The sequence below is a fragment of the Pyrenophora tritici-repentis genome, chromosome 9 (genome assembly GCF_003171515.1).
Source record: "Pyrenophora tritici-repentis strain M4 chromosome 9, whole genome shotgun sequence".
Classification (NCBI taxonomy): domain Eukaryota; kingdom Fungi; phylum Ascomycota; class Dothideomycetes; order Pleosporales; family Pleosporaceae; genus Pyrenophora; species Pyrenophora tritici-repentis.
In genome coordinates this window covers 2,083,359-2,105,075 of record NC_089398.1, presented here as the reverse complement: position 1 = coordinate 2,105,075, position 21,717 = coordinate 2,083,359, and the positions used below count along the sequence as shown (strand labels likewise).

The following is a 21,717-nucleotide window of genomic DNA, read 5'->3' as shown; positions in this document are numbered from 1 at the left end:
GCGAACACGATGTACGACTACAGTACTGCCATAAGGTGCTTACTCACTACCCCAACTTGCCCCCGCGATCTGCACCCATCACCAAAGCTAGTCTCCCAGTCAGTCCCCGAGGCTGATCATTCAGCGGCTATGACCCTCTACGCAGGATGACAACACTGGAACTAAAAAAAAAAACACACAAACTCATTAGCCCCACGCCAACATGCCTAAACTCGGCGCTCAAGAATAACATGCCCAAGTCGAACACTCGTTATCCCCTTTACAATCGCCATAGGGAACATCGGGTCCATAATATACCGGCGCCGCTTGTATCACTGGGCCGACCACCTTGGTCCCGACCCAGCACTTGGGAGTGGCATACGTGCACAGTCGATTGTATTCACATGTCCCTATCACGGTAGTGGAGCGGCATTCTCCATGCTTTTCCTCTTCTTGGCACGCGCCCATGGCGATGAGGAGGATGAGTAGGAAAGCTAGAGGGCGCATCGTGGTGTGGTAGTGTAGGTAGGTAGGTGACACGTGACACGTGATATGTTATTAAAACGAAAGTAAAGCGAGGTGGACGTAGTATAGTAAGGTAAGATCTTCACCAACGTGCGGGCTGTCTAGCCTTTTCGTACTTGGTCTTTTCCCCGCAATACCTACCTACTTTGGCGGGATTTTGTAGATCTGCGTTAGATATTAGACTCTAGCACGACGTAAGACCGGAGTACAACCATAAGATGCTCACTTCCCAGGCTTCCCCGAGATCCGTATCGGGTATGTTGCTAAAGATGATTATCGGATTCTAGTTCGGATAAGGTGGTAGAGTAACATTGCTGTTACAACTATAGATTTAGTATTACTAGTCTTGCATCTTCGTATTATCTGTGTAAAGGATAGTATGCCTTTGCGCTGGATTAAGCATCTGCAGTATAAAACTTCCTTGATGGAAACACGCGGGTAAGAGACTTAAAGATGCTACCCTTTAGGTACTTTTCCTAGTAGTGGCACGTTTTGAACTTCGATCCGCGATGTGTGAGATATGACTGATGTCTGGTAACTGGTAGTGTGCATTGGGTGAACTTTTGCGCTTCACCACGCCTACGATAAGCAGGACAGGGAGAGCTTAAAAATGCGTGGTTGTAGCAATATATTGTAGAACGAAAATGAGTAGAAATATATCATGGTAAGATAAGACTGGGAAAGTGTGCGCGCTACACACATTTTTATCCTAGGGAGTTCTTCGTGTCCTGTGGTTAGACGTTGCAGATAATCGTACAACTATTGTGGTACCACAAGGTGCTTCCTCCCTAACTCATCATGTCCGCACTGACATAGAACGTCAATTTATCGTACTTGATAACGTAGTAGCTTATCACAAAGATATTCCAGTAATCGCACATACATGACTGATTCCTTCTATACCCGTAGTAGTCGTCTTAAACCGCTTCGTAGGTTCCTGCGACAAGTAGGATAACAAGAGCTTCAAGCTATATTGGTTTGGTAACGTAGGAAGTCGGTTTATGTGTTATAGCTCGAACGTAGACTAATAGATTTTCTGGAGCTGAATAAGGCCTGAAAGCCTACGGAGACCTCAGGTGTTTGAAGTTTTCCTTGCTTATACCCAGCCCACCCGAACTTCGCAAACACCCCTACAACTGCGCGAAATGAGAACGTGTCGATGGGGTATAACGTCCTTGTTCTTGCTGATATTCCGAGGTCCGCATCGTTTTGGAAAGCTGGACTTTTGTGCGTAATGAAGTTATGTCCGCGTGTGCCGATGCAGCTGTGGTACATGCACCGCCATACCCTCTAATCTCGCCAACAACAACTAGACTACACACCAACCATTAGTAAATTACTCGTCATGAACCAAACTCGCGCAACGGATTACATACCGTAGTAGTGCATTCAGCATCGCTAGCACAAACTGCTATATATTCACCATCATAATAGATACTATGGGTCGGCGTATTATTAACATAATTTTCTAAATAAGATCCACCCGGGCACCACGCAGATCGATAGTGGCATAATAGGAGTCCTTTGGAATTTTTTTTGCAGTGCCCCGCTACTCTGTACGTATGGCAACGTGATTGTGCCTCGCACACGCCGGCGACGAGTAGGATGAGCAGAGCGTTGATTTGCATTATGTATAGTGTTGGTAAGCGTAGGTAGTATGTGATAGTGTGGTTAGCGACGTGATATGTTACAGGATGAAGATGCGTAGATGCGATTGGATTTAAAGTGAGTGAACATTTGAGAAGTCTGCATGAACATCCGAGCGGCTTATGTATTCGATTTCTACCCGCCCTCCCCTCACCGCATACCCGTATCCTCCGGCCAGACTCTGTAATTTTCGTACTCGGTCATAAGACGTTGGAATCAGCAACCGGCGCAATCCCATTGGCTGACCAACTCCCCAGGCCGGCATCATCAATGTTGTACTGTCCAGTCGCAACATTTCCACCAAAAAAACGTGATTAGTACGGAGGTGACTTTCAAAAGTTCTTGCTGACAGGGGGGTCTATATTACCGCCGTAGTACCACCAAAGCTTGGACTGTTCGGTCGCGCCGCCCCTCCTTGTATTCGTTGCCGCCTTCAAGTCTAGTAATCTCCTTTACATGAAACTGTATACGCTCTATCCAAGCCTATTATTATTATTATTATTATTCCATTAGAGTCCTTTTTCAGTCAGAGACTATGTAGGACTTTGGCCGAAGGCCGTTCTATCTTGGTTTTTCTAATTTACATGGTTTTCTGGTATGGTTCGCTAATATGGTTTTTGGCTTTTCTACAAAAGATAGCTTGTATCTGTTTGTTGCCAGGTGCTAAAGAGCAGTTTGATAAGTAGAAAGAGATGTATCAGCGGGCTCTTGTGGCAAAGGAGAGGGTTGTGGTTTTAGTTTTATACAGTGTCTCTCTGTAGGTCTTCTGCTGGCTGTCCTAGGTACCATTTTCTTGTTCCTATTCTGGTGCTAGTGATAAAAGCTAGGGTTGCTTCTATACCTATACTAGTGTGGAGTAGTAGTGGTAGTGTGACTGGGCGATGTTTGATTGTTTGTAGGAGCGTTTTTCGATGGTCTTTGTATAGATGGCAGTACAGTAGTAGGTGTTCTGGCGTTTGGATGTTTTGGCAGGTGCAGCGATTAGAGTCTCGTTTCTTAAATCTCTTTAGGTAGGAGTTGAAGTATCCGTGTCCTAGCTTAAGAGAGTAGAAGGCGCTAGAGGTTACTCTTTTCGTGTTCTGTGGCATTTGGATAGTTTTGCTGATTTTAAGAGGGTATTTGGCTGAGTAGGTAGCTTTGTTTAGAGCGGTTGCTCTTGCTTTGTATTTCTCATACTCTTGGCGTTGTTCCGTTTGTTGTATCCTTTTGATTGTCGTGCCTAGGTAGGCAATGCTCTTTGTTGTTGATCTGGGGTCCTCTTTGGTTGCTTCTTTTGCTAGGTAGTCTGCTCTTTCGTTTCCAACTATATCTGTGTGTCCAGGTGCCCAGAGTAGGTGGATGTTTGCTTGTTTTCGTCGGATCGTATTTGCCGCTTTTAGACATCGGAGTTGCCAATGCTGTCCTGGGTTATCTGATAGGTTTTTAAGCCTGTAGATTGCTGCTTGGTTATCTGCGTAGACCTCAAATTCCTGGTCGGTTGTAGCGTTCTTTGCTGCGTATTTGAATGCTCGTGTGATCCCTTCTAGTTCGCCGTTGTAGACTAGCTGGTATTGTCCGATATTAACTGTTTCTGAGTAGATCTCTTGCTGAGTTGAGTTGTAGACTGCTATCCTAACTCCTATTCCTTTTCCTTCTTGTGTTTGCGAGGCGTCTGAGTATATTGTCGTGTAATTGTCTAGCCTTGTTTTAATGTAGGCTTGGTGCGCATTTGCCTCCTCTTCTTTGGATTTTTGAGAGACTGTTACGGTATAGTTTAGAGTATCCCATGGCCTGAACCGGTATGGGATAGTCTGCTCTGTGTCTCTTTTGTTGTTTTTAGGAATTGCGTTAGTAATAGTTTGTAGCTGTCTGTGCTGGTTTGGTTTCTTTGAGCGTTGGAGATTCGTTGATTGGATCCGAGTTATTGCTCTATCCAAGCCTAGATTTAGTGTTAAGGTAGCTTATCCTAAGCCTCCAGCCATGCCTTTGTGCCCTCTGCATACTTGTCAACGAGCGAGCCGGCTCGCTCAGCTCGCTCGGCTTGGACGTTTTGACCAAGCCGAATGAGCTGAGCGCGCAATGCGCGCTTGCAAGCCGAGCGAGCTTAGGGATAGGCGCTCGCTCAGTCAGCTTGCTTAGCTTGGTTAGATGGGGCGGTTGGAAACTTGGGGCTGAAGGACTTGGTGGAGGGGCAATCTCACGATGATTTTTAGGTGTAGTGCGTAAGTTCGAAACCTAGTTATAACATAAAATACACTCTTTTTTGCTATATTTCTAGCAAATAAGCTACTAAATTTCCGGCTAACCGCCTGGCAACAATATTCTCCTTTTGCGACACTTCACTTACTACTTATCACCCACCACACTCATCTAAACTCCATCAACGCGTCTCTATTTGCAGCTACTATCTACCTCGCCGTTGCTATAATGCCAGCAAAAAGAACACGCGTTAATGCTCCAGAAATCGCGGCAACTTTATCAACAACTTTATTGAGCCTGCAGGGCTTACGGAGAACGAGGAAGATGAATATGAGGCTTGGAAACGCAGCGAACCGATCGCTGGCGAGGGCGTCGACCCTATAAAATACTGGGTAGAACTCCGCGATCGCCACCCTAGCCTTAGCAAATTTGCTATCGACATGCTATCAATCCCAGGCTCAAGCTGTGAGTGTGAGCGCTTATTCAGCGAGCTGGGTGACCTCCTCGAGCCCCGTCGGCGCAGCATTTCTCCGCAACTTCTAGCAGCAATACAGTGCGATCGACGATGGATAAGAGCTGGATTTGGCAGTGGTGAGGTGCCTGTAAAGGAGGCTATCAGCGATGAGGAGATGGACGCGAAATACGGTGTACATAAGTGGGATATTAGCTGAGAAACTCAACACCAAGGTTTCTATATAACTTTCCTAATCGGGACTGAGCCCATCAAGCCGAGCGAGCTGACAGCCCTGTTTCAGCCAATCCGAGCGAGCCGAGCGAGCTGCTGGCCTCCGCTCAATTGGCTGAGCAAGCCAATTGGCTGAGCTCGCTCAGCTTGCTCATTGACATCTGTGGCCCTCTGCTCTATTTTTTAGAGCGCCTTTCCTGGTGGTTCTCCGCTTGAGCTATGGCTAGGCTGCTTCAATAGCGTTGAGGTTAGGTGAATTGCCACACCATAAAAGCTTCTCTACTCCCTCTCTACTGTATACTAGTTGTTGGGCGTAGTGGGCATGCGAAGGAGCCTTGTCCTCTTGAACTACAGTACATGGTCTCCCTTTCTGGCACTCCTTAGCGAAGGGAATGAGCTTTAGGATTAGAACTTAAGTCTGGTAGCGCCACCAATCTATGCCTCTTCCACTATCACGAGACAGCTTGCTGGTCTCTTTTGTCCATCTCTATTGCGGAGTCCTGCCTAGCTTGTTCCTTAATCCCATCCTCTTCATGCCAGTTGTAAGCTCCCACTCCTGCCTCATAATACGCTCAAGGACCTTGTTTATCTCTTTAATTTAAAGAGCTGCCTCTCTCTTCTGCTGTGCAGTCTCAGGGCACCACAGTCCGCAACAATCAATTAAGTGGGTCCTAGAAGGTTCAGATTGGATTGATTGATTACCGCTTTAAGCCTAGTAGTTACCTATAGGAGTTTAAGCCCTACCTAGATAGGTAAGTGGGTCTAGGAGAGTGACCGGATTGAATTGATTGTTGCGGAGTCTACAGGGCACTAGATGTGGCATAGGCCCTTGTGATTATAAGAGAAGCAGCCCCAGAACATGAACTCTGAGTAGCCTTTCCACCGCTCGCGAATAACTGTTTTAGTGAAGACCTTATTAGGTTTTCTCTAGACCCGATAGCCACCACGGCGGTGGTTGAGCACGACAGAGGTCTCATCAGACTAGATAACATTCTTCCAGTCCTCTAGAGTCTAGTCTTGATAGGCAAGGCACCACTTAAGTCTCTCCTGTCTTATCTTCTTCGTCAACCCAGGCTTCCTCGTGGGCTTCGTCTTGTTGTAACCGGCTGCTTTTAGGTCTCTCTACACTGTGGTGGATGATATGTTGTAACCGTAAACACTAAGATCACCAGCTATATCAGCACAGCTCTTCTCTCTCCTATATCTATCTCGGCATACTTGTGAAAGAGTGGCGTTGTGGATAGCTTCCTGCTTACTAGGGCGACCAGCGCGAGGGGCGTCTTCGAGGTACTCGGGGAGGAGTTTAATAGTGGGTGAATTAGGCTCAAATCCACGTTGGCAGGCTCTACCATAAATTGAGTCAATAGTGCGTGGTGAAATACCTGTGATAGCCATAGATTTTGATTCCTGAATTATTCAAATCAAACACCCGGAATCAGAGTCAAATCAGGCCGAGTCAGCACGAATCAGAGTCAAATCAGAGTCAAATCAGAGTCAAATCAGAGTCAAATCAGAGTCAAATTAGAGTTAGGTGTTGTTGGTGTTTTTGTATAGTTATACTGCAAATAGGGTCCTTAGAGCCTTACTGTCCCTCACTGTTGCTCCTATAATTACTGTTAATGTAGTTATTTGGCAGTCTATAAGCGACACCACGGTGTAACTAGTTCTTTAACAACTCTAAGCATCTAATTGTGTTAGCACTTAACTAAGATCTCTCCTACGACGTTGTCCTTCTCGCCTTGCTAAATGTTCGCTCCAACTTAGCGCTTATTGTAAAGGCAGAGAGCACGTTAATAGCGAGTTGTGACAGGGCAGGGAAGGTTTGTCGTTGTGTCGGCTAGGCCCACCACTTAATAACCGTTATTTGTCTCCCTTCTAGGGTTGGCAGTCGACTCGGAGGGGCGTAGATAAAGGCTTTAAAGTTGTCCTCACTATCTGCAACAACGGCTAATTGTCGTTGCCACTAATTAAAGGCTGAAAACTCAGCTGCGGAGGTGTCTTAATCCCTTAGGCTGCTAGACAAGGTAGGCTTAAGCCGATCACAGTACATATGCTATAAGGCCTCTGCCTGTTATAGACCTAATTTTAACTACTTCTTCTTCTTTATTGTATTCTATTAGTTCTGTAGCTATTTGTAACGACGCTCTAAGTGCAGGAGGGCAGCTGTAATATAGGCACCACTCTTATTAATAAGCGCGTAGTACTTGCTAAAGAGAAACCAGGCTGTGTTTAGTGGGGCGAGCAAAGTCTTGTGCTTAGAATGGTGCCTCTGTTGTTCTTCGAAGTGGTTAATTAGGAATTCTATAGATAGTTAGAAATAGTTAAGGGTTACTTAATATCCCTCTGCCTTAAGAGTTACCTCCTTAAAAGGAAGAAGGAAGTTATAGACATGTTCTAAGAGTGTCCATTCGTTGTCTGTAAGCATAACTAACTCTAGAGTATTAGGATATCTTGTATACAACGTATTAAGAATAGGCCTTATTCTAAAGGCCTCTTTAATTATAAGAAGCTAACTATTCTACTGTGTCTCGCCTAGGATCTTAGGGATAGTTGCTAGGCACTCTAGGAACCCTTTCGCTAGTGTCTTAAAGGCTTAATTAAACTTGTCGTCTCGCAGAATAACTGCAAAACTGCGGAGTTTTGCGAGTGCAGGGTGCCTTATAAGGGCTGTCTTTGCAATGTTGTAGTTACTCCTACTATAACTCTCTGTCCCGTCCCTGTTAGACTCTAATTATAATAACCTTGTGTGAAGGTCGTCCGAAGATGATCTTTGGTTGGTTCTCGGGGATAGAGTGATGCGATGGACACGAGGGTGTATAGCACGATTGGTAGATCGATGTAATATACGGGGAGTTGAGAATCAAGTACTAATCCTTAGATTTCGAAGTTGAACACAATGAGCTATAGAAGCTCATTGCCTAATGCTATATACCTATGGTGCTCGCTGTCCTCGCTCAGAGGAGTCCGAGGATTCCTCGGTGGCTGACGCGCGAGGAGTACTCCTCGGTGGCGTATGTACGAGGAGTGTGCCAAGACCTTTCCTCGTGCATGCCAAGCCGAGGAGGTCACGTGATTAAGTTCCCGTGTCACATATGGAGGGGTCAGCTATCCCGCCGACGCTCCTTAACTTAACCGCCGTGCCCCTTCCCACAGGTTCGTAACACCTTGCTCTTTTATATACTAGTTCCGCTGCTTCCTCGTTAGTTGCGAACATAAAGGCCTATGTAGCGAGGTTAATAATATAGCTAATGCAACGTAGTCTTCGTGTCTTCTTAGTCTAGTAGTTAATGCCTTCAACACGCATAAAGGCCTCAATTACACGGATAAGCGAGTTATTTACTCCTATATTATTAGAGGTTATCTAGCCTAACCGTGTAGTAAGGTTGTACTTCTTGATAGTCTGTATAAGAAGTGTAGCTAAGTATGCCCTAGTTTTAGACTCTTCGCTATTAACGTTGATAAAGTCAAGAAGGAGTTAAATTAGCTGTCTATTTTAGTTAACAAACTAGAAATTTACCGCCTAGAAGTGCTTATACCTGTGCATCGTCTTCTACGTGTTAGTGCTGATGTAGAAGCAGCTAATTGTATCGTCGCAGAGATACCAAATAACCTCCTCTTGTTAAGCGCAGAAGTTCTAGATAATACGTAAGGACAGTGAGCTACTAGAGCGAAGTAATACATGCTTAGCCTTAGGGTTAATAGCTATAATCAACGCTTTGAATTCGTTAGAGACTGTTGGAAGGCCTTGTACGATCGTACGGTGAATAACAGTAGCTAAGGTAATCTTGTGTATTGGTATTCTGGTGTATGATGATTCTACGAATGTGGGGGCTACGAAGGTATACATAGCGTTGGGTCCGAGTTGGGCCGAAGTAGGATCGAGGCGGTACATTGGGCCTTATTAGGCGACACACCGTGTGTATGCCGACACTGGCAATCTTTTCTTATTGTAACGACTGATGTAAGGAAAAACGGGTCTTCTAAAAAGGGCACAATGAGAGGGATTCCAAATAGGCATATGTGCCTACTCCGTAGGTCGCTGCACAGATCCCTCTACTCGGATTGACAGCTTGTTGCTTTCGATGAAACGTTCTAACGCGCGATTTGGTGTTGCTTTCGTGAATGCGTCCGCGGGGTTGTCCTCTCCGTTGATCCAGCGGATCTCAGTGATCTCGCGACGCTCGTATGACTGCCGAAGCGCCATGATGTCGATCATCAGTCGCTTCTCAGCAGTTGTTCCGAGTTTGACGAGGCATTCATACAAGGAGTATGAATCCGTACACACAATAAGTGGGATCGGTGGTAGACCTAGGCGTCCTGTAATTATCTTGAGGGTTGTTAGGATAGCGATAGCGATGTCGACACCGCTAACCATGCCGTACGTTTCTGAGGCAAGAACGCTCCGGGTAACGCGTTTGCATTTGGTCGAACTCCAATGGATTACGTTACCACGAATATCAAACGTGCTGTCTTGTCGACTCGACTCATTCGCAAGGATAAGTAGGTACCCTAGCTGTGAGCTAAGGTCTTGGTTGTTCGCGAAGGATCCGTCTGTGAACACTACCAGCTTTGCTGTAGCGAGGTCGAGAGGGACGTATCGCAGGCCTCGTTGTATGCTCTCAGATTGCCACTGCAGCCGGCGGTTAAGCTTCACGTATTCTGTGTCCTTAGGTTGTTGTATTTGCGCAGCCGCGGAAAGATCGAACGATGCTTCAGGTTGGCATATCGACGCAATGTACGCGCCACGCGCGCGCTGCTCCATGTACTTCTGTGCTCGGTTTGCTGCCTTCGGATCAATGATTTCGATCTTGGCACCTTGTCCCTTCTGCGTAAGTAGAATCGTGTCTCCGCGCAACGTTAGAGTACATCCGTTGAACTCGAGTGATACTTCTTTGGACAGTCTCTCCTTGGGCTTAGCTCGAAAATTGGCTTTCTGGAGCGCAGCGTCTTCTGCACCAGAGAATGCAGGCGTCCCAATCGCGAGAGTATCGTCTGTCTGCAGGCCCACTATTCCAAACGCTTCCCGTCTCCCGTTCGTGATCAGGAGGCACGGGTCATACGTTGATGTAGCCATGTCGAGCTCCTTGCAGTGGTGTCCTTGGTACGTAGCAAACCAGTGGACTCCTGCTTCCGCGATTCCATAGAGTGGCTTGATTACGCGAATAATTGTTCCCTTGGGATACTTTGTTATAAGCTCCTTTGGGAGGTGCGCTAAAACCGTGCGGAATAGCTCTGTTTGTGCCTGTGGGTACGCTTGCGTGATATCTCGTAGTTCCACAACCATGCCCTCATCGAGTAATGCAGGCGCTAGGGCTAGAATCAGGCGCTGGCTGGCTCGTTGGATGGTTGGCGACTGCGTCAGGATCTCGTGTTTGCCCTCGTCATTGTAACCTTGAACAACGAGGCGTGATTTCTCGTACGGGACCATGGTCTTGCCTTTGACTTCGCGGACCATGCGCGATTTGAAGATACGATACCCGCCGTGTAGAGTTGGATCAAACAGCTCAAAACTGAATACTCCACGGCCGACGAGGTCGTCGATCTCCTTCTGATCGGATGCTTCGAATGGAGCGCCCGGGACGTTAATCACGCCGTCATTGCGTAGCTTGACGGCCAGGGCGTAATCGTCCTCCTCCTTCTTCGACAGGTACTGCACCTTGGGCTTGTTCTTTGATCCAGGTGGGCGGCCCCGCTTGCGCGGCTGAGCCGCTTGGTTGGCTTCCGCCGGTGGTACCGGTAGTGGCGGTTCATCAGCAATCGCTTCGTCTGTGGTCGGAGATCCACCTGTGCCTTGATCTGCGCCGTCTATCGCTGTAGTCAGATCGCGATAGTACGGTTTTACGACAGTGGATCGGAACGTCGTTGGGCCGTTGATCATGTCTACAGTAACATCGTGGTCCTTCATATCGATGACTCTATACGGCCCTTGCCATCCATTCTTCTCGCGCCATACCATCACCTCACTCTGAAGAGGCAGTGACAGTACCCCGTCTGTAGTAGGCCCATTCCTGGTACCAAGTGCGTTGCTCACCGCATGTTCCGCTGAGGCCTTCCGCAGCGCCCTCATCGCTTTCTGGATTGCCTCCGCGCGATGGGTTATCGAGGGAGATGGTGGTGAATCCATGGATATCCGGGGGTATGCACCGAAGACGAGCAGCGTGGGTACGAGCCCGTCTGGGCCTGCGGTGTCGTTGACGGCCTTGACTGCCATCTGCAACACTGCGGCGTCGCTGGTGCCAGTGTCAAGCTCTGTCCTCAGGATCTCGTACACGCGTCTGAGCGGTGCGTGGTATCTTTCTACCTTGCCGATAGACCAATGGGCCTCGGTTGGCACTTGTTTACATGTGATTCCCATGATCTTCGCCTCTGATCTGAATTCGACTGACGCGAAGTTGGTGCCGGCGTCGTGGGTGACGATATCTGGCGGCCCTTGGTATGTATCAATCCAGAGCAGGCGGAGTGCTTCCCAGGTGTCTTTCGCGCTCATAGACGGTAGAAATCGCGCGCCGTTGAATGTTGTAGCCGAATCGATCACGTGAAGCACTGGTTTCCCACTCAGATACATCACATCTACGAGGATCTCGAAGTTGAATTCCCGATCATCTTTCAGCCTAAACTTGAATCGGCGCGGCGCTGGATCATGCGCTTGGCAGTGATGGCAGAACGTTTGGATCTCTCGGAGCAGCCGTTCATCCACGTCCTCGTGTCCTGCGCGTTTGAGCAATCGTATCAGCCGTTCGACGGCTGGATGCCCGAACCTCCGGTGTAAGCGTCGGAGCTCAGTCTCCGTAAGGAATACGCGCGCGCGCTCTGCCTTGCTTAGGTGGAACCACGGGTGTCCCCATTTGCGAATCACTGGAAAGGTAGCTTTTCCTTGTACCAGCTGGTCCGTAGTATTGTTGAAGTACACGTGGAGCCGGTCCATGTCTTTCAGACAGAGGAGAAACGGGGTGGGTGCGTTCAAGACCTCAAATTTGATCTTTCCAATCTGTGTCGATACATGTGCGGTTCCAATCGAAGTAGTGACGCTTCCTTTGCCAAATTGCACAGATGCGTTTCCAGCAGTAGACGTATCTAGAGTTACGGTGGGGTCCTCAGTTTGGAGCGCCCAGAACTGCTCCTTTCCGGCTGTCGATACATTTGAGGCACCAGTGTCAGGAAGAATGCCTTGGTACGTGATTCGCGAGTATCGATCCTCGATAAGGAACTGCGTTGCGGGCGTAATAGGCTCCTTGCACCTGTAGACGTCTTCTCCAGTCACGTGGTGCAAAAAGGCCTGATCTGTGAGGTACTTAACTGCCAATCTTTGGTCCTCATCATCTTCGTCTTGCTCCTCTAGGAAGAACTGGTCGACTTCTTCCCCCTCGTACGCGACGAGAAATGTGCTAAACTCCATTTGCTCTCCCGTAATCGCGCAGTGTGTGATGTACTGCGCTTTTGAGCGTTTTCTTTCTTCAAGCGTGTGGTTTGTGGACCAACAGCCTGTCTTGCCGCAGACGTAACATTTCTTGTCGATTTGTGTGTTGACTCCAGAGCGGTGCTGAAGCCCACCGCGTCCGCGGGTGAATCCGCTGCGTCCACCGCGAGGGTTGTAATTCCCTCGCAATCTTCCAGAGCTGTTGTTGTTGTACCGACGATCCAAGTAGTACTGGCTATCCGTATCCGCCTCAGTGAAGTTGACGGAGACGGTCATGGCGAGTGAGTTTTCGATTGACGATCGCAGATCTCCAAACAGAACCTCGCATTCTAGAGACGGCTTGTAGAGTGCCATCTCGAGCTCCTTCACGCCTCGGCATGCTGTGATTACAGTCGTTCGGAGCGCGTATTCTCCCATGTACTGCTGTCCAAGTGCTCTTTGACACAATTGGAGCTTGTCCAGCATGATGTCAAGGACCTCGTGGAGGTTCTTTTCGGGGTTCTCCCTGCGGACTTTGACAAACGATGTCGTCGTCCAGTCCGCGTAGTAATGGCCGTGGTTGACGTCTGTGTCGAAGTGGTTCTTGAGCTTTGTGTAGGCAGTCAAGAACGTATCCATCCGCTGATCGACGAAGTGGAGGTAATACTCCTCTGCGCGGCCGTCGAGAATCCGTGGAAAGACTGCATGGAACTGCCCTGGCTCGATGTCTGCGTGATAACAGATGCTGTAGAAGATCTTCAATTTATCGTCTAGGAGGTCGTACGGCTTTCCCGTATACTTTTTGTCTCGGTCCCACATTTTCACGAAGACATTGATCGTCTTAGGATCCAGTTTCTCATTGCCAAACTCGATTGGTGGAACTGCCTTGTACGGGTCTGTTTCACCAGAGGGCACAATTGGGGGAACGCTCAGTCCCTTCGGACGTTGCGGGTATGCTGGTGTATACTCGCGGAATCGGTCGAAGTTGTTGTAGGTGAGGGGAGGTTGCTGACTTTGGACGCGCTGATAGGCTGGCTGCGGTGCGGATTCAGTTGTCTCTACAGGCTGGCTTCGGATTGGTTGGTTTTGGGCTTTCTCAATCGTTTTTGCTAGCTGGTCCTGAATCTGTTGTTCTTCCTCAACGGTCTCCTGTCGTCCTTGCACACGGGCGTGGGTCTGGTCTTGATCGCGGGTTTGCCGACTGTCTACGTCTCGGCCTCTTGTCCTTACAGGCGTTTGGGTTCGGCTCTGGGCCTGGCTTGATAATCTCCTGTCTGTGGACTGTACTGATCCTTCACTGCGTTGTTGCCGTAGTGCCCGCTCTTGCAACATGTGCGCAGCTGATCGTGTGTCAAACACAGCCGACTGGAATACGTCCTGAGGCCATTCTAGGTACTCCTCCATGCGTAATAACCTAGCTAGAGACTCACTAGGTGCCATATTAATACGGCCAGTATACACTCCCTTAAAGCGGAGGATCCGCTTTAGTTCCTTTGTGTATATTGGCTGGGCACGTAGGAACATTGCCTCTGTCCATCCTTCAAAGTCCTGACGGAACTCCCAAAAGAGTTCTTCATCTGCTGTTGGTCGATCTGTATAGTCCGCAATCGCACGCGCAATGTACGTTGTTGCTGTAGTAATCCCTACCTCATCGTCTGGAGCTTCAACGTTGTCCTCCCAAATCTCTGGATCGATGTGATGCCATTCTCTTGGTTTTATGTTTGTGGTCCCTAGTAGCGCCTCTAGTGTGGGTACCACTCTTCTACTACTGCTCGCCATTCCTACTGCCGGTGTCCTGGCTACCGGTGCTCTTTCCGATGATGTTCTCTCTCCTGCTATTGTGTTCTTGTTGACGCTTGTTGCGCTAGCTGCGTTCGCTAGAGATGCGTCGGTGGTCGTGGGTTGTACACGGGTCAAATCTCAACCGGTCGGTTGGCGCGTGTATAGACGGCGTCTTGGAACGCTTCTGATACGGCTGTAACGGTCGGTCGCTAGCCACGAACGACGCCTGATATAGCTAACAGTGAGCTTAGCATAGATAACTCCGCCTTGCTGATATAGGCAATCTAGGGAACGCGCGGGGTAAAGAATCTATCTCTTCTTAACCTAACTGTCTGTGACTGCCGTGCAATCACTGATCAGTGTTGGAAGGCCTTGTACGATCGTACGGTGAATAACAGTAGCTAAGGTAATCTTGTGTATTGGTATTCTGGTGTATGATGATTCTACGAATGTGGGGGCTACGAAGGTATACATAGCGTTGGGTCCGAGTTGGGCCGAAGTAGGATCGAGGCGGTACATTGGGCCTTATTAGGCGACACACCGTGTGTATGCCGACAGAGACTACTAATTTGTGCGATATACTGCACGCTGTCACGAAGCGGGCGAGGGCGTTGCGGAACGGCTGCTTTTAAGCAGCATTGCGGAGGACTGTGACTGTCATGGTTTGGAACCTTGGTGTTCTGAGCACGGACCACGCCGGCGCCTCGGGTGCCGAGGCCCCGCTGCCCCACACATGTATTTAATTCTACCGAAGTTTCTTAGAAACTCGGTACTGCAAAAACTTTGTAATTCAACACAGTTTTAAATATCTGATCCTGTGAGACCCTAACAGTGACAGTTTAATTATAACTAGATTTAGCATGCTTTGTAGCTATATTATAAAGGCCTTGTTGTAGGTTGTTAGCTTATGTAATCGTCGAGGGTGTAGCTGACAGAGTTGTCAACAATCAAGCCAATCTGCAATCAAGCCAAATGTGGCCCCTGCTTACTAGCGGCCTAGAATATACAGGTACAGCTATACCTAAATAGAGGGGTGGCACGTCTCTCTTATAGGCCCGTGGCTGATCGACAAGGCTAGCGAGCAGGGGCCACATTTGGCTTGATTGCAGATTGGCTTGATTGTTGACAACTCTGGTAGCTGAGAATCTGCCCACAAAGATGGCATGTTTTCGGAGGTGACGAGCCGCATTGCTTAATAGGCCCTTCTAATTACAATTGCCCTCTGCGTAGTAGAAGATTTAATAGCTATAATTATCCCTCTTAGCCTCGTAGGGTAGCCGTGCTCTTGCGTGCTTCTAAACTAACTTGTCCTTCTGCCCGAGGCCTCTGTGAGGTGTACTGCTGCCTCTCTTCCTCTTGAGAAACTGTGCCCTAGTCTCCGTCGCAGGAATAACTAGCGAAGGCGTCGGAGGTGTAGATAATTAGGACTAGCTGTCGGCATCGTTGAGGAAGGAGGCAATCCTCTTATTAATATCAATTAGGCTAGTTGTCAGATATTCACTCTCATCTGGAATACTGATGAAATAGGTAATAATGGTGATGATATTGATTGTTGATTGTTTGTTGGTTCTGTCTACGGTTGTGGGCACACCTGGGGGGGTGCCAAGCCTTCCTGTGATCCGATTGGCTCTCTCAGATGCCGGGTCGCGCTAGTCTAACCCAGCGTCTGTACGCTCTCATCTTCAACAGTGCTATTATCTGACACACCCCTTCAGCTTGGACGCTCTTCACGCTTGCAAGCTGGGCACTTAGTCCTACTCAAGGCTTACCACGAGATTTTCAAGTTTCTCTTGAATTTCTTCGAGCGGTGCCGAGTTTCTCGCCAGGATTTCCTTAGCGGGGACTAGTCCTAGTTGTTCTAGGAATTCTGGCCATTTGTTTGGTGGCAATGATTTGGTGAGACCGTCGGCGATCATATCCGCGGTAGGTATGTACTCTACGGAGATCCGGCCTGTCGACACCTCCTGTCTGATCCAGTGATTGTGTATGTCGACATGTCTGAGTTTGGTTTGAAGCTTTGAGACCTCCTCGGTGACTAGGCGAATAGTCTGTTTGTTGTCGCATTGAATAGTGATACTAGGGGTGTCAAGCTGGATGTTCAGCTCCTTGAGGAGACGGGACAGGAATAGAGCTTCCTTAGCCACTTGAGACAGGGCGAGAAGCTCGGCTTCTGTCGTTGATGTTGTAACAGTGTCTTGTTTGTTTGCTTTCCATGCGATGAGTCCATTAAAGAGCTTAATCGCGTAGCCTTGTGAGCTCTTCCTGTCTAGGGTATTGTCGGCAAAGGAGGCGTCGCTGGCTATCTGCAGTCCAGTGCCTCCTCCAAGTTGTAGCGCGAGGTGTTTTGTCGCTAGTAGATATAGAAGAACACGGTCGGCAGCGTTGTGGTGCTCTAGTCCTGGATTGGAGAGAAAGCGGGCGAGCCGCGACGTCGCAAAGGCGATGTCTGGTCTGGTAGTTACAGCTGCGAAGAGGAGTGAGCCTATCTTGCGCTGGTATTTGTTGATCTCTGATGGGCAGGCGAGCCCATCTCTAGGGAGTAGCTCGGCAGTCGCCATCGGCGTGTCGTGTCTAATGTCGGTACGGTCGGCCAGTCTACTGATCTTGTCTGCGTAGGCCGCCTGCGACAGTTGGATCGTCCTTGATTTGCGATCTCTGATGATCTCGACGCCGAGGAACCATTGTAGGTCATTTCCTCCTGTGAAGAGGTACTTCTCCTGTAGGCGGGCAATTGCCTGCTGGGCGGATTGCTCCATGTCTTTGTGGTATGCTAGTATGATGTCGTCCACGTAGAAGAAGATAATGATGCCGCCTTTGATGAGACAGCAGGGCTCGTGCGGTACTTCTTGGAAACCGAGTTCTTTGAGAGTGCTTGTGAACTCTTTCTGCCAGAGGAGCGGGGATATGCGCAGTCCCACAGTCCGCAACAATCAATTAAGTGGGTCCTAGAAGGTTCAGATTGGATTGATTGATTACCGCTTTAAGCCTAGTAGTTACCTATAGGAGTTTAAGCCCTACCTAGATAGGTAAGTGGGTCTAGGAGAGTGACCGGATTGAATTGATTGTTGCGGAGTCTACGCAGTCCATACAATGCCTTGTTAAGCTTGAGTATAGTACCTGGCTTCTGATGGCCGCGTGGCATTCTCATGAATACTTCTCGGTCTATTGTCGCATGCACGAAGGCGTTTGTCACGTCGTACTGTTTGAGCTCTAGGTCGTACTTTGCCGCAATTGCGGTTAGCATTCGGAACGACCGGCTTGCGAGTGTTGCCGCGTAGGTGTCTTGCGATGTGATGTTTCGCTGCTGATCACCGCGGACGACTAGTCGTGCCTTGCACTTGAGTAGTCGGTGATGCTTGTCAAGTTTGTAGGTGTATACCCACATGCAGTCCAGGATTTGTTGTCCTGTTTGCTTGATTTTCTTTATAGGGATCTCTGTCCATGAGTTCATTTGATGGTGGCTTGCCAGATGGGACTGTTCTGCTTCTTTGAATAGTTCTCCCATTGGGTGGTCCTCAAGCTTAGTTCGGCATGTTGGCAGAGGTGGTAGCTGACTGCGATGGGGCTTCAAGCCTTTGGCGAGCATTCTCACAATCGCAGCCTTGTCCATAGCTACTCCTCTGTATTCTCCAACCTTTCCGGCCTGGGTACCCGCCATGAACGCTGCTGCCCATGGGGCAGTCTTAGGGGTTCCTTGTCGATCCTTCTCATCTAGCGATGCTCCTGCCATTAGCCGCGCGAGCAACGCTGCGGGTGGCGGTGTCGCCGGAGGTGTCGGGTAGCTGTCCCGGATTTTTCTCCCTTGATAGTATCCTGGCTGGTCGCCCTCGCTGTCCTGAGCGAGTGACTCCTCCGGTGGACTGTCCTCATAGAAAGACTCCGTCTCTGGTTGCTGCGCTGGTGTTGGCAGCTCAATGGTCCTCACGTGTGTCGCGATTTCTTCTAGCGTATTGTGCATGAGGTTGTCCATTAGGTCTTCGGTTTTGCCATCGAAGATTGACTGTTCGTCGAAGACAACGTCTCTAGTGCTTATCACTTTGGCGAGTGACGGTATCCAGATTCGGTAGATGTTTGATGACCGGTATCCGACTAGGTATCCGATCCATGCCTTTGGGTCGAGGCGTTGTAGGCGCGACTTCCCTCTGTGGGTGTCGTCTGTCATGGCGAAAGCTTTGCAGCCATATGCCTTAAGATGAGTGAGGTTTGGTTTTCGGAGAGATGTGACTATTCCGTTGCTAAAAGCTACTCGTGTGAAGAAGACTTCGTATGGTGTCTTCCAGTGATTGTTGTAGTTTGGGGTTCTGTTGTAGAGATAGACTGCGGCTCGAGTGATTTCTGGCCACAATTCCCAAGAGAGATTGGCGTCAAGTCGCATTGCGCGTGCCTTCTCCTTGTTCACACCCCCTGAGCGCTCGGCTCCACCGTTTTGTGCCTGTGTGTCTGGGGCTGAGGGCTCGACTCTGATGCCCTGTGTTGCCAGCCATCGCTCGACATCTGGCTTAACAGTTGTGATCTCGTTGTCAGACTCTATGGTCTTAACGGATATATTGTAATGGTTCTTCATAAATGAGAAGAAAGTTGTGAGCAGCCGGATAATAGACTTGGCTGTCCGGTTGTCGGTAAAGTATAAGTCCCATTGGAGGCCTGAGAAACGATCGGTAATGAGCATTTGGCTCTTCTCTTTTGTGATCGCCTGGACTTCGTATGTATGGAAGTCGATAGCAAGTCGCTCTCCTGGGCCTTCGTCGTTTGTTCGCGGTAGGCGTCGTATCTGTCTCTTGGACTTGGCTCTTCCGCAGGAGTCGCATTGTACTGTCGTCACCCCTTGAACTCGCACCCCCTCAGACTGCTGCACGAGATGCTCGATTGCTGCTGGTCCCGGGTGGCCGAGTCTCTTGTGCCACAGCATCGCTGAGGCCTTCTTTGGTCCTCGCTGCGTGCGTGCTGTGATTAGACTCCGCAACAATCAATTCAATCCGGTCACTCTCCTAGACCCACTTACCTATCTAGGTAGGGCTTAAACTCCTATAGGTAACTACTAGGCTTAAAGCGGTAATCAATCAATCCAATCTGAACCTTCTAGGACCCACTTAATTGATTGTTGCGGACTGTGGCTGTGATGGCTTTTGTGTGGACAAATGCCTGGGCTAGAGGATTGTACTCTAATACCCACTGGCCAAAATTTTCTAAGAGGTTGCCAATAACTTGATCGTCTGGTCCTCGTAGGTTGGTTGGGTTTGATTTGGTATCCCACCAGATTCCTCTCTGCCGTAGCAGTCGGAAGGACACTAGATTGCATACGATCTCTGGGCAGATTGCCACATCTCGCAGCACTAGCTTTGTTGTCCTATGCTGATGTTGCAGCGTGATGTCTGTGGTCCCGTATCCCCGTATCCAAATCTTTATACTACCAGCCCATATGTAGTCTCCTAATGATGACGGGCGGTAGTTGTATATCCGATCTGGATTGTTTGTGATGTGGCACGTCGCTCCTGAATCCAGAATGAATGATCGTGCGAGAGGGTACGTGTGCTCGGCTGTCCCACTCCGTGCGATGGTAGTGAACGCGGCGTCTACGTCCGTAATCTTTCGTCCTTCTAGTCATTCGATTGGTGACTGAGAGTACTCCGGCGTTGGTGTATGTGATTGTTTCAGAGCTGGCGTGCGTGTACGGGATCTGCATTGTCCGCGGATTAGCCCTTGCAGCTGTGTATCATTCTTACATTTAAACTGTACTAGTTCATTTGTAGCTTCATTTGGTGTCCACCACTCTGGCGCTAGGTCTGGATTGACATAGTAGCATGCTCTGAGTTCATGATATTGATAACACGCTGGGCATTTCTGCCCGGAGGTAGTCCCTTCACTTTGCGCTGAGGACCGCTTCTGTGCTGGCTTTCTCATGGCTTGTGAGGTTTGTGGTTGTTTACGAGGACGTCCCCGATACTTTGTTTGCGAGGTATTCCCCGGATTCAAGTTGGTAGATGGCGCGGTGACCCCACTGCTCGGCGTCCCGCGCAGTGGCTGGTAGGATGCACCTCCAGCGAGAGTTGTATCATCATGTGTGCTTTCATCGTAAGCTGCCATAGCTGCTTTGTGCTTCCCTGATCTAAAAAGGGGATGGTGCATCATCATGTGCTCTCGGAACCGATTCATCATCTCCTTTCGGCTCATCCCAGCTGCCCATCGTCCGTTCTCTTGGAAGTTTACGGCCCAGATAGGTGCTGTTTTCTGGACGGCCACCAGAAAGTCCTTTGACATCGCATCAAGTTGTGACACTTCTGGTACGCTGTATACTTCAGCTTCCGTGGCGGCTTGGTCATATTCCGCCAGCCACGTGTCCCATTGATTTGGGGTCCTCATTGGTTTGAGGGATGCTAGGTATCTTTCTCTAGTTCGCTCCTTCTCGGTGCGATCGCTCACTCCAACTGTAAGCTTCAAGTTTATAATCCACTCGCGAAGTGTCTTGTCTGGGAGACAGCATGTGCGTAGTAGGTGCGGTGACACGCTTGATTGAATCAGGGTCATGATGTGCTGGAAGCTTGACTGCTCCTTTTCGTATTGGTGTCGGTCGCTTTTGTACTGCTCCATCGACATGCGATAGTACTCGAGGTCTTCTTTAAACGCTTTCTGTCCGCTGTTCGATAGTTCGCTAAGTCTTCCTGGCTCTTCGATGCCAGAAGCTGCTTGGTAGTCAGCAAGGATTGGGATTCTAAGGTCGGTAGGCCTCCGGAGGGGCTGAGTAGTAGTCTTTGGGTCAATCTTATCCCAAATATTGTGTGCTATGCAACGCGCTTGCAGTTGTAGCATCCAACCGGTGTAGTCTGACTGGTCGCGTAAAGTCACGGTCGCGTCGCGGGTGGTAAATGTCGTCATTTTGGTAGGTAGGTAAAGATAGTGAGACTCTTAATTGTCAGATATTCACTCTCATCTGGAATACTGATGAAATAGGTAATAATGGTGATGATATTGATTGTTGATTGTTTGTTGGTTCTGTCTACGGTTGTGGGCACACCTGGGGGGGTGCCAAGCCTTCCTGTGATCCGATTGGCTCTCTCAGATGCCGGGTCGCGCTAGTCTAACCCAGCGTCTGTACGCTCTCATCTTCAACAGTGCTATTATCTGACACTAGTATTGTCGGTGTCCTCTGCAGTTCCTGACTCGTCCAGCGGTGCGATTGACGCATTATTATATATGTTATCCTCATCAGGGACAGCGAATGTCTGGGTTACGCGGCTTCTTCTAGGACGATTAGCTATAGTAGAAGCCTAGAAGGTAGGTTGTCAAGCGGAATAGCTTAGGAGGAATTATGTCGATTAGTGTCAGATAATAGCACTGTTGAAGATGAGAGCGTACAGACGCTGGGTTAGACTAGCGCGACCCGGCATCTGAGAGAGCCAATCGGATCACAGGAAGGCTTGGCACCCCCCAGGTGTGCCCACAACCGTAGACAGAACCAAAAACACAATCAATAATCAATATCATCACGATCATTACCCATTTCATCAGTATTCCAGATAAGAGTGAA

The 21,717-nt window shown here is 48.9% G+C and overlaps 8 protein-coding genes across 8 annotated transcripts; 1 reads left to right on the top strand and 7 right to left on the bottom strand.

The window, feature by feature from the left end:
- Window positions 1-219: 219 nt before the first annotated feature.
- PtrM4_151610 (uncharacterized protein) lies at window positions 220-486 on the bottom strand (the record flags this gene model as incomplete). Its single annotated transcript, XM_066110113.1, has 1 exon — window positions 220-486. One exon carries the CDS (start codon window positions 484-486, stop codon window positions 220-222), a length of 267 nt encoding a protein of 88 aa, XP_065960096.1.
- Window positions 487-2,891: 2,405 nt separating this feature from the next.
- Window positions 2,892-3,918, bottom strand: PtrM4_151600 (uncharacterized protein; the record flags this gene model as incomplete). Its single annotated transcript, XM_066110112.1, has 2 exons — window positions 2,892-3,871; window positions 3,897-3,918. 2 exons carry the CDS (start codon window positions 3,916-3,918, stop codon window positions 2,892-2,894), a joined length of 1,002 nt encoding a protein of 333 aa, XP_065960095.1.
- A 414-nt stretch (window positions 3,919-4,332) lies between these two features.
- PtrM4_151590 (Dimer-Tnp-hAT domain containing protein) lies at window positions 4,333-5,000 on the top strand (the record flags this gene model as incomplete). The annotated part of the gene is made up of 2 exons (XM_066110111.1): window positions 4,333-4,352; window positions 4,592-5,000. 2 exons carry the CDS (start codon window positions 4,333-4,335, stop codon window positions 4,998-5,000), a joined length of 429 nt encoding a protein of 142 aa, XP_065960094.1.
- A 1,050-nt stretch (window positions 5,001-6,050) lies between these two features.
- Window positions 6,051-6,409, bottom strand: PtrM4_151580 (uncharacterized protein; the record flags this gene model as incomplete). Its single annotated transcript, XM_001938430.1, has 2 exons — window positions 6,051-6,173; window positions 6,233-6,409. 2 exons carry the CDS (start codon window positions 6,407-6,409, stop codon window positions 6,051-6,053), a joined length of 300 nt encoding a protein of 99 aa, XP_001938465.1.
- A 2,629-nt stretch (window positions 6,410-9,038) lies between these two features.
- PtrM4_151570 (uncharacterized protein) lies at window positions 9,039-14,189 on the bottom strand (the record flags this gene model as incomplete). The annotated part of the gene is made up of 1 exon (XM_066110110.1): window positions 9,039-14,189. The coding sequence occupies one exon, from the start codon at window positions 14,187-14,189 to the stop codon at window positions 9,039-9,041; it is 5,151 nt and encodes a 1,716-aa protein (XP_065960093.1).
- A 1,757-nt stretch (window positions 14,190-15,946) lies between these two features.
- PtrM4_151560 (uncharacterized protein) lies at window positions 15,947-16,948 on the bottom strand (the record flags this gene model as incomplete). Its single annotated transcript, XM_066110109.1, has 1 exon — window positions 15,947-16,948. The coding sequence occupies one exon, from the start codon at window positions 16,946-16,948 to the stop codon at window positions 15,947-15,949; it is 1,002 nt and encodes a 333-aa protein (XP_065960092.1).
- Window positions 16,949-17,199: 251 nt separating this feature from the next.
- Window positions 17,200-19,101, bottom strand: PtrM4_151550 (uncharacterized protein; the record flags this gene model as incomplete). The annotated part of the gene is made up of 1 exon (XM_066110108.1): window positions 17,200-19,101. The coding sequence occupies one exon, from the start codon at window positions 19,099-19,101 to the stop codon at window positions 17,200-17,202; it is 1,902 nt and encodes a 633-aa protein (XP_065960091.1).
- A 742-nt stretch (window positions 19,102-19,843) lies between these two features.
- PtrM4_151540 (uncharacterized protein) lies at window positions 19,844-21,065 on the bottom strand (the record flags this gene model as incomplete). The annotated part of the gene is made up of 2 exons (XM_066110107.1): window positions 19,844-19,869; window positions 19,916-21,065. 2 exons carry the CDS (start codon window positions 21,063-21,065, stop codon window positions 19,844-19,846), a joined length of 1,176 nt encoding a protein of 391 aa, XP_065960090.1.
- Between the last annotated feature and the right edge of the window lie 652 nt (window positions 21,066-21,717).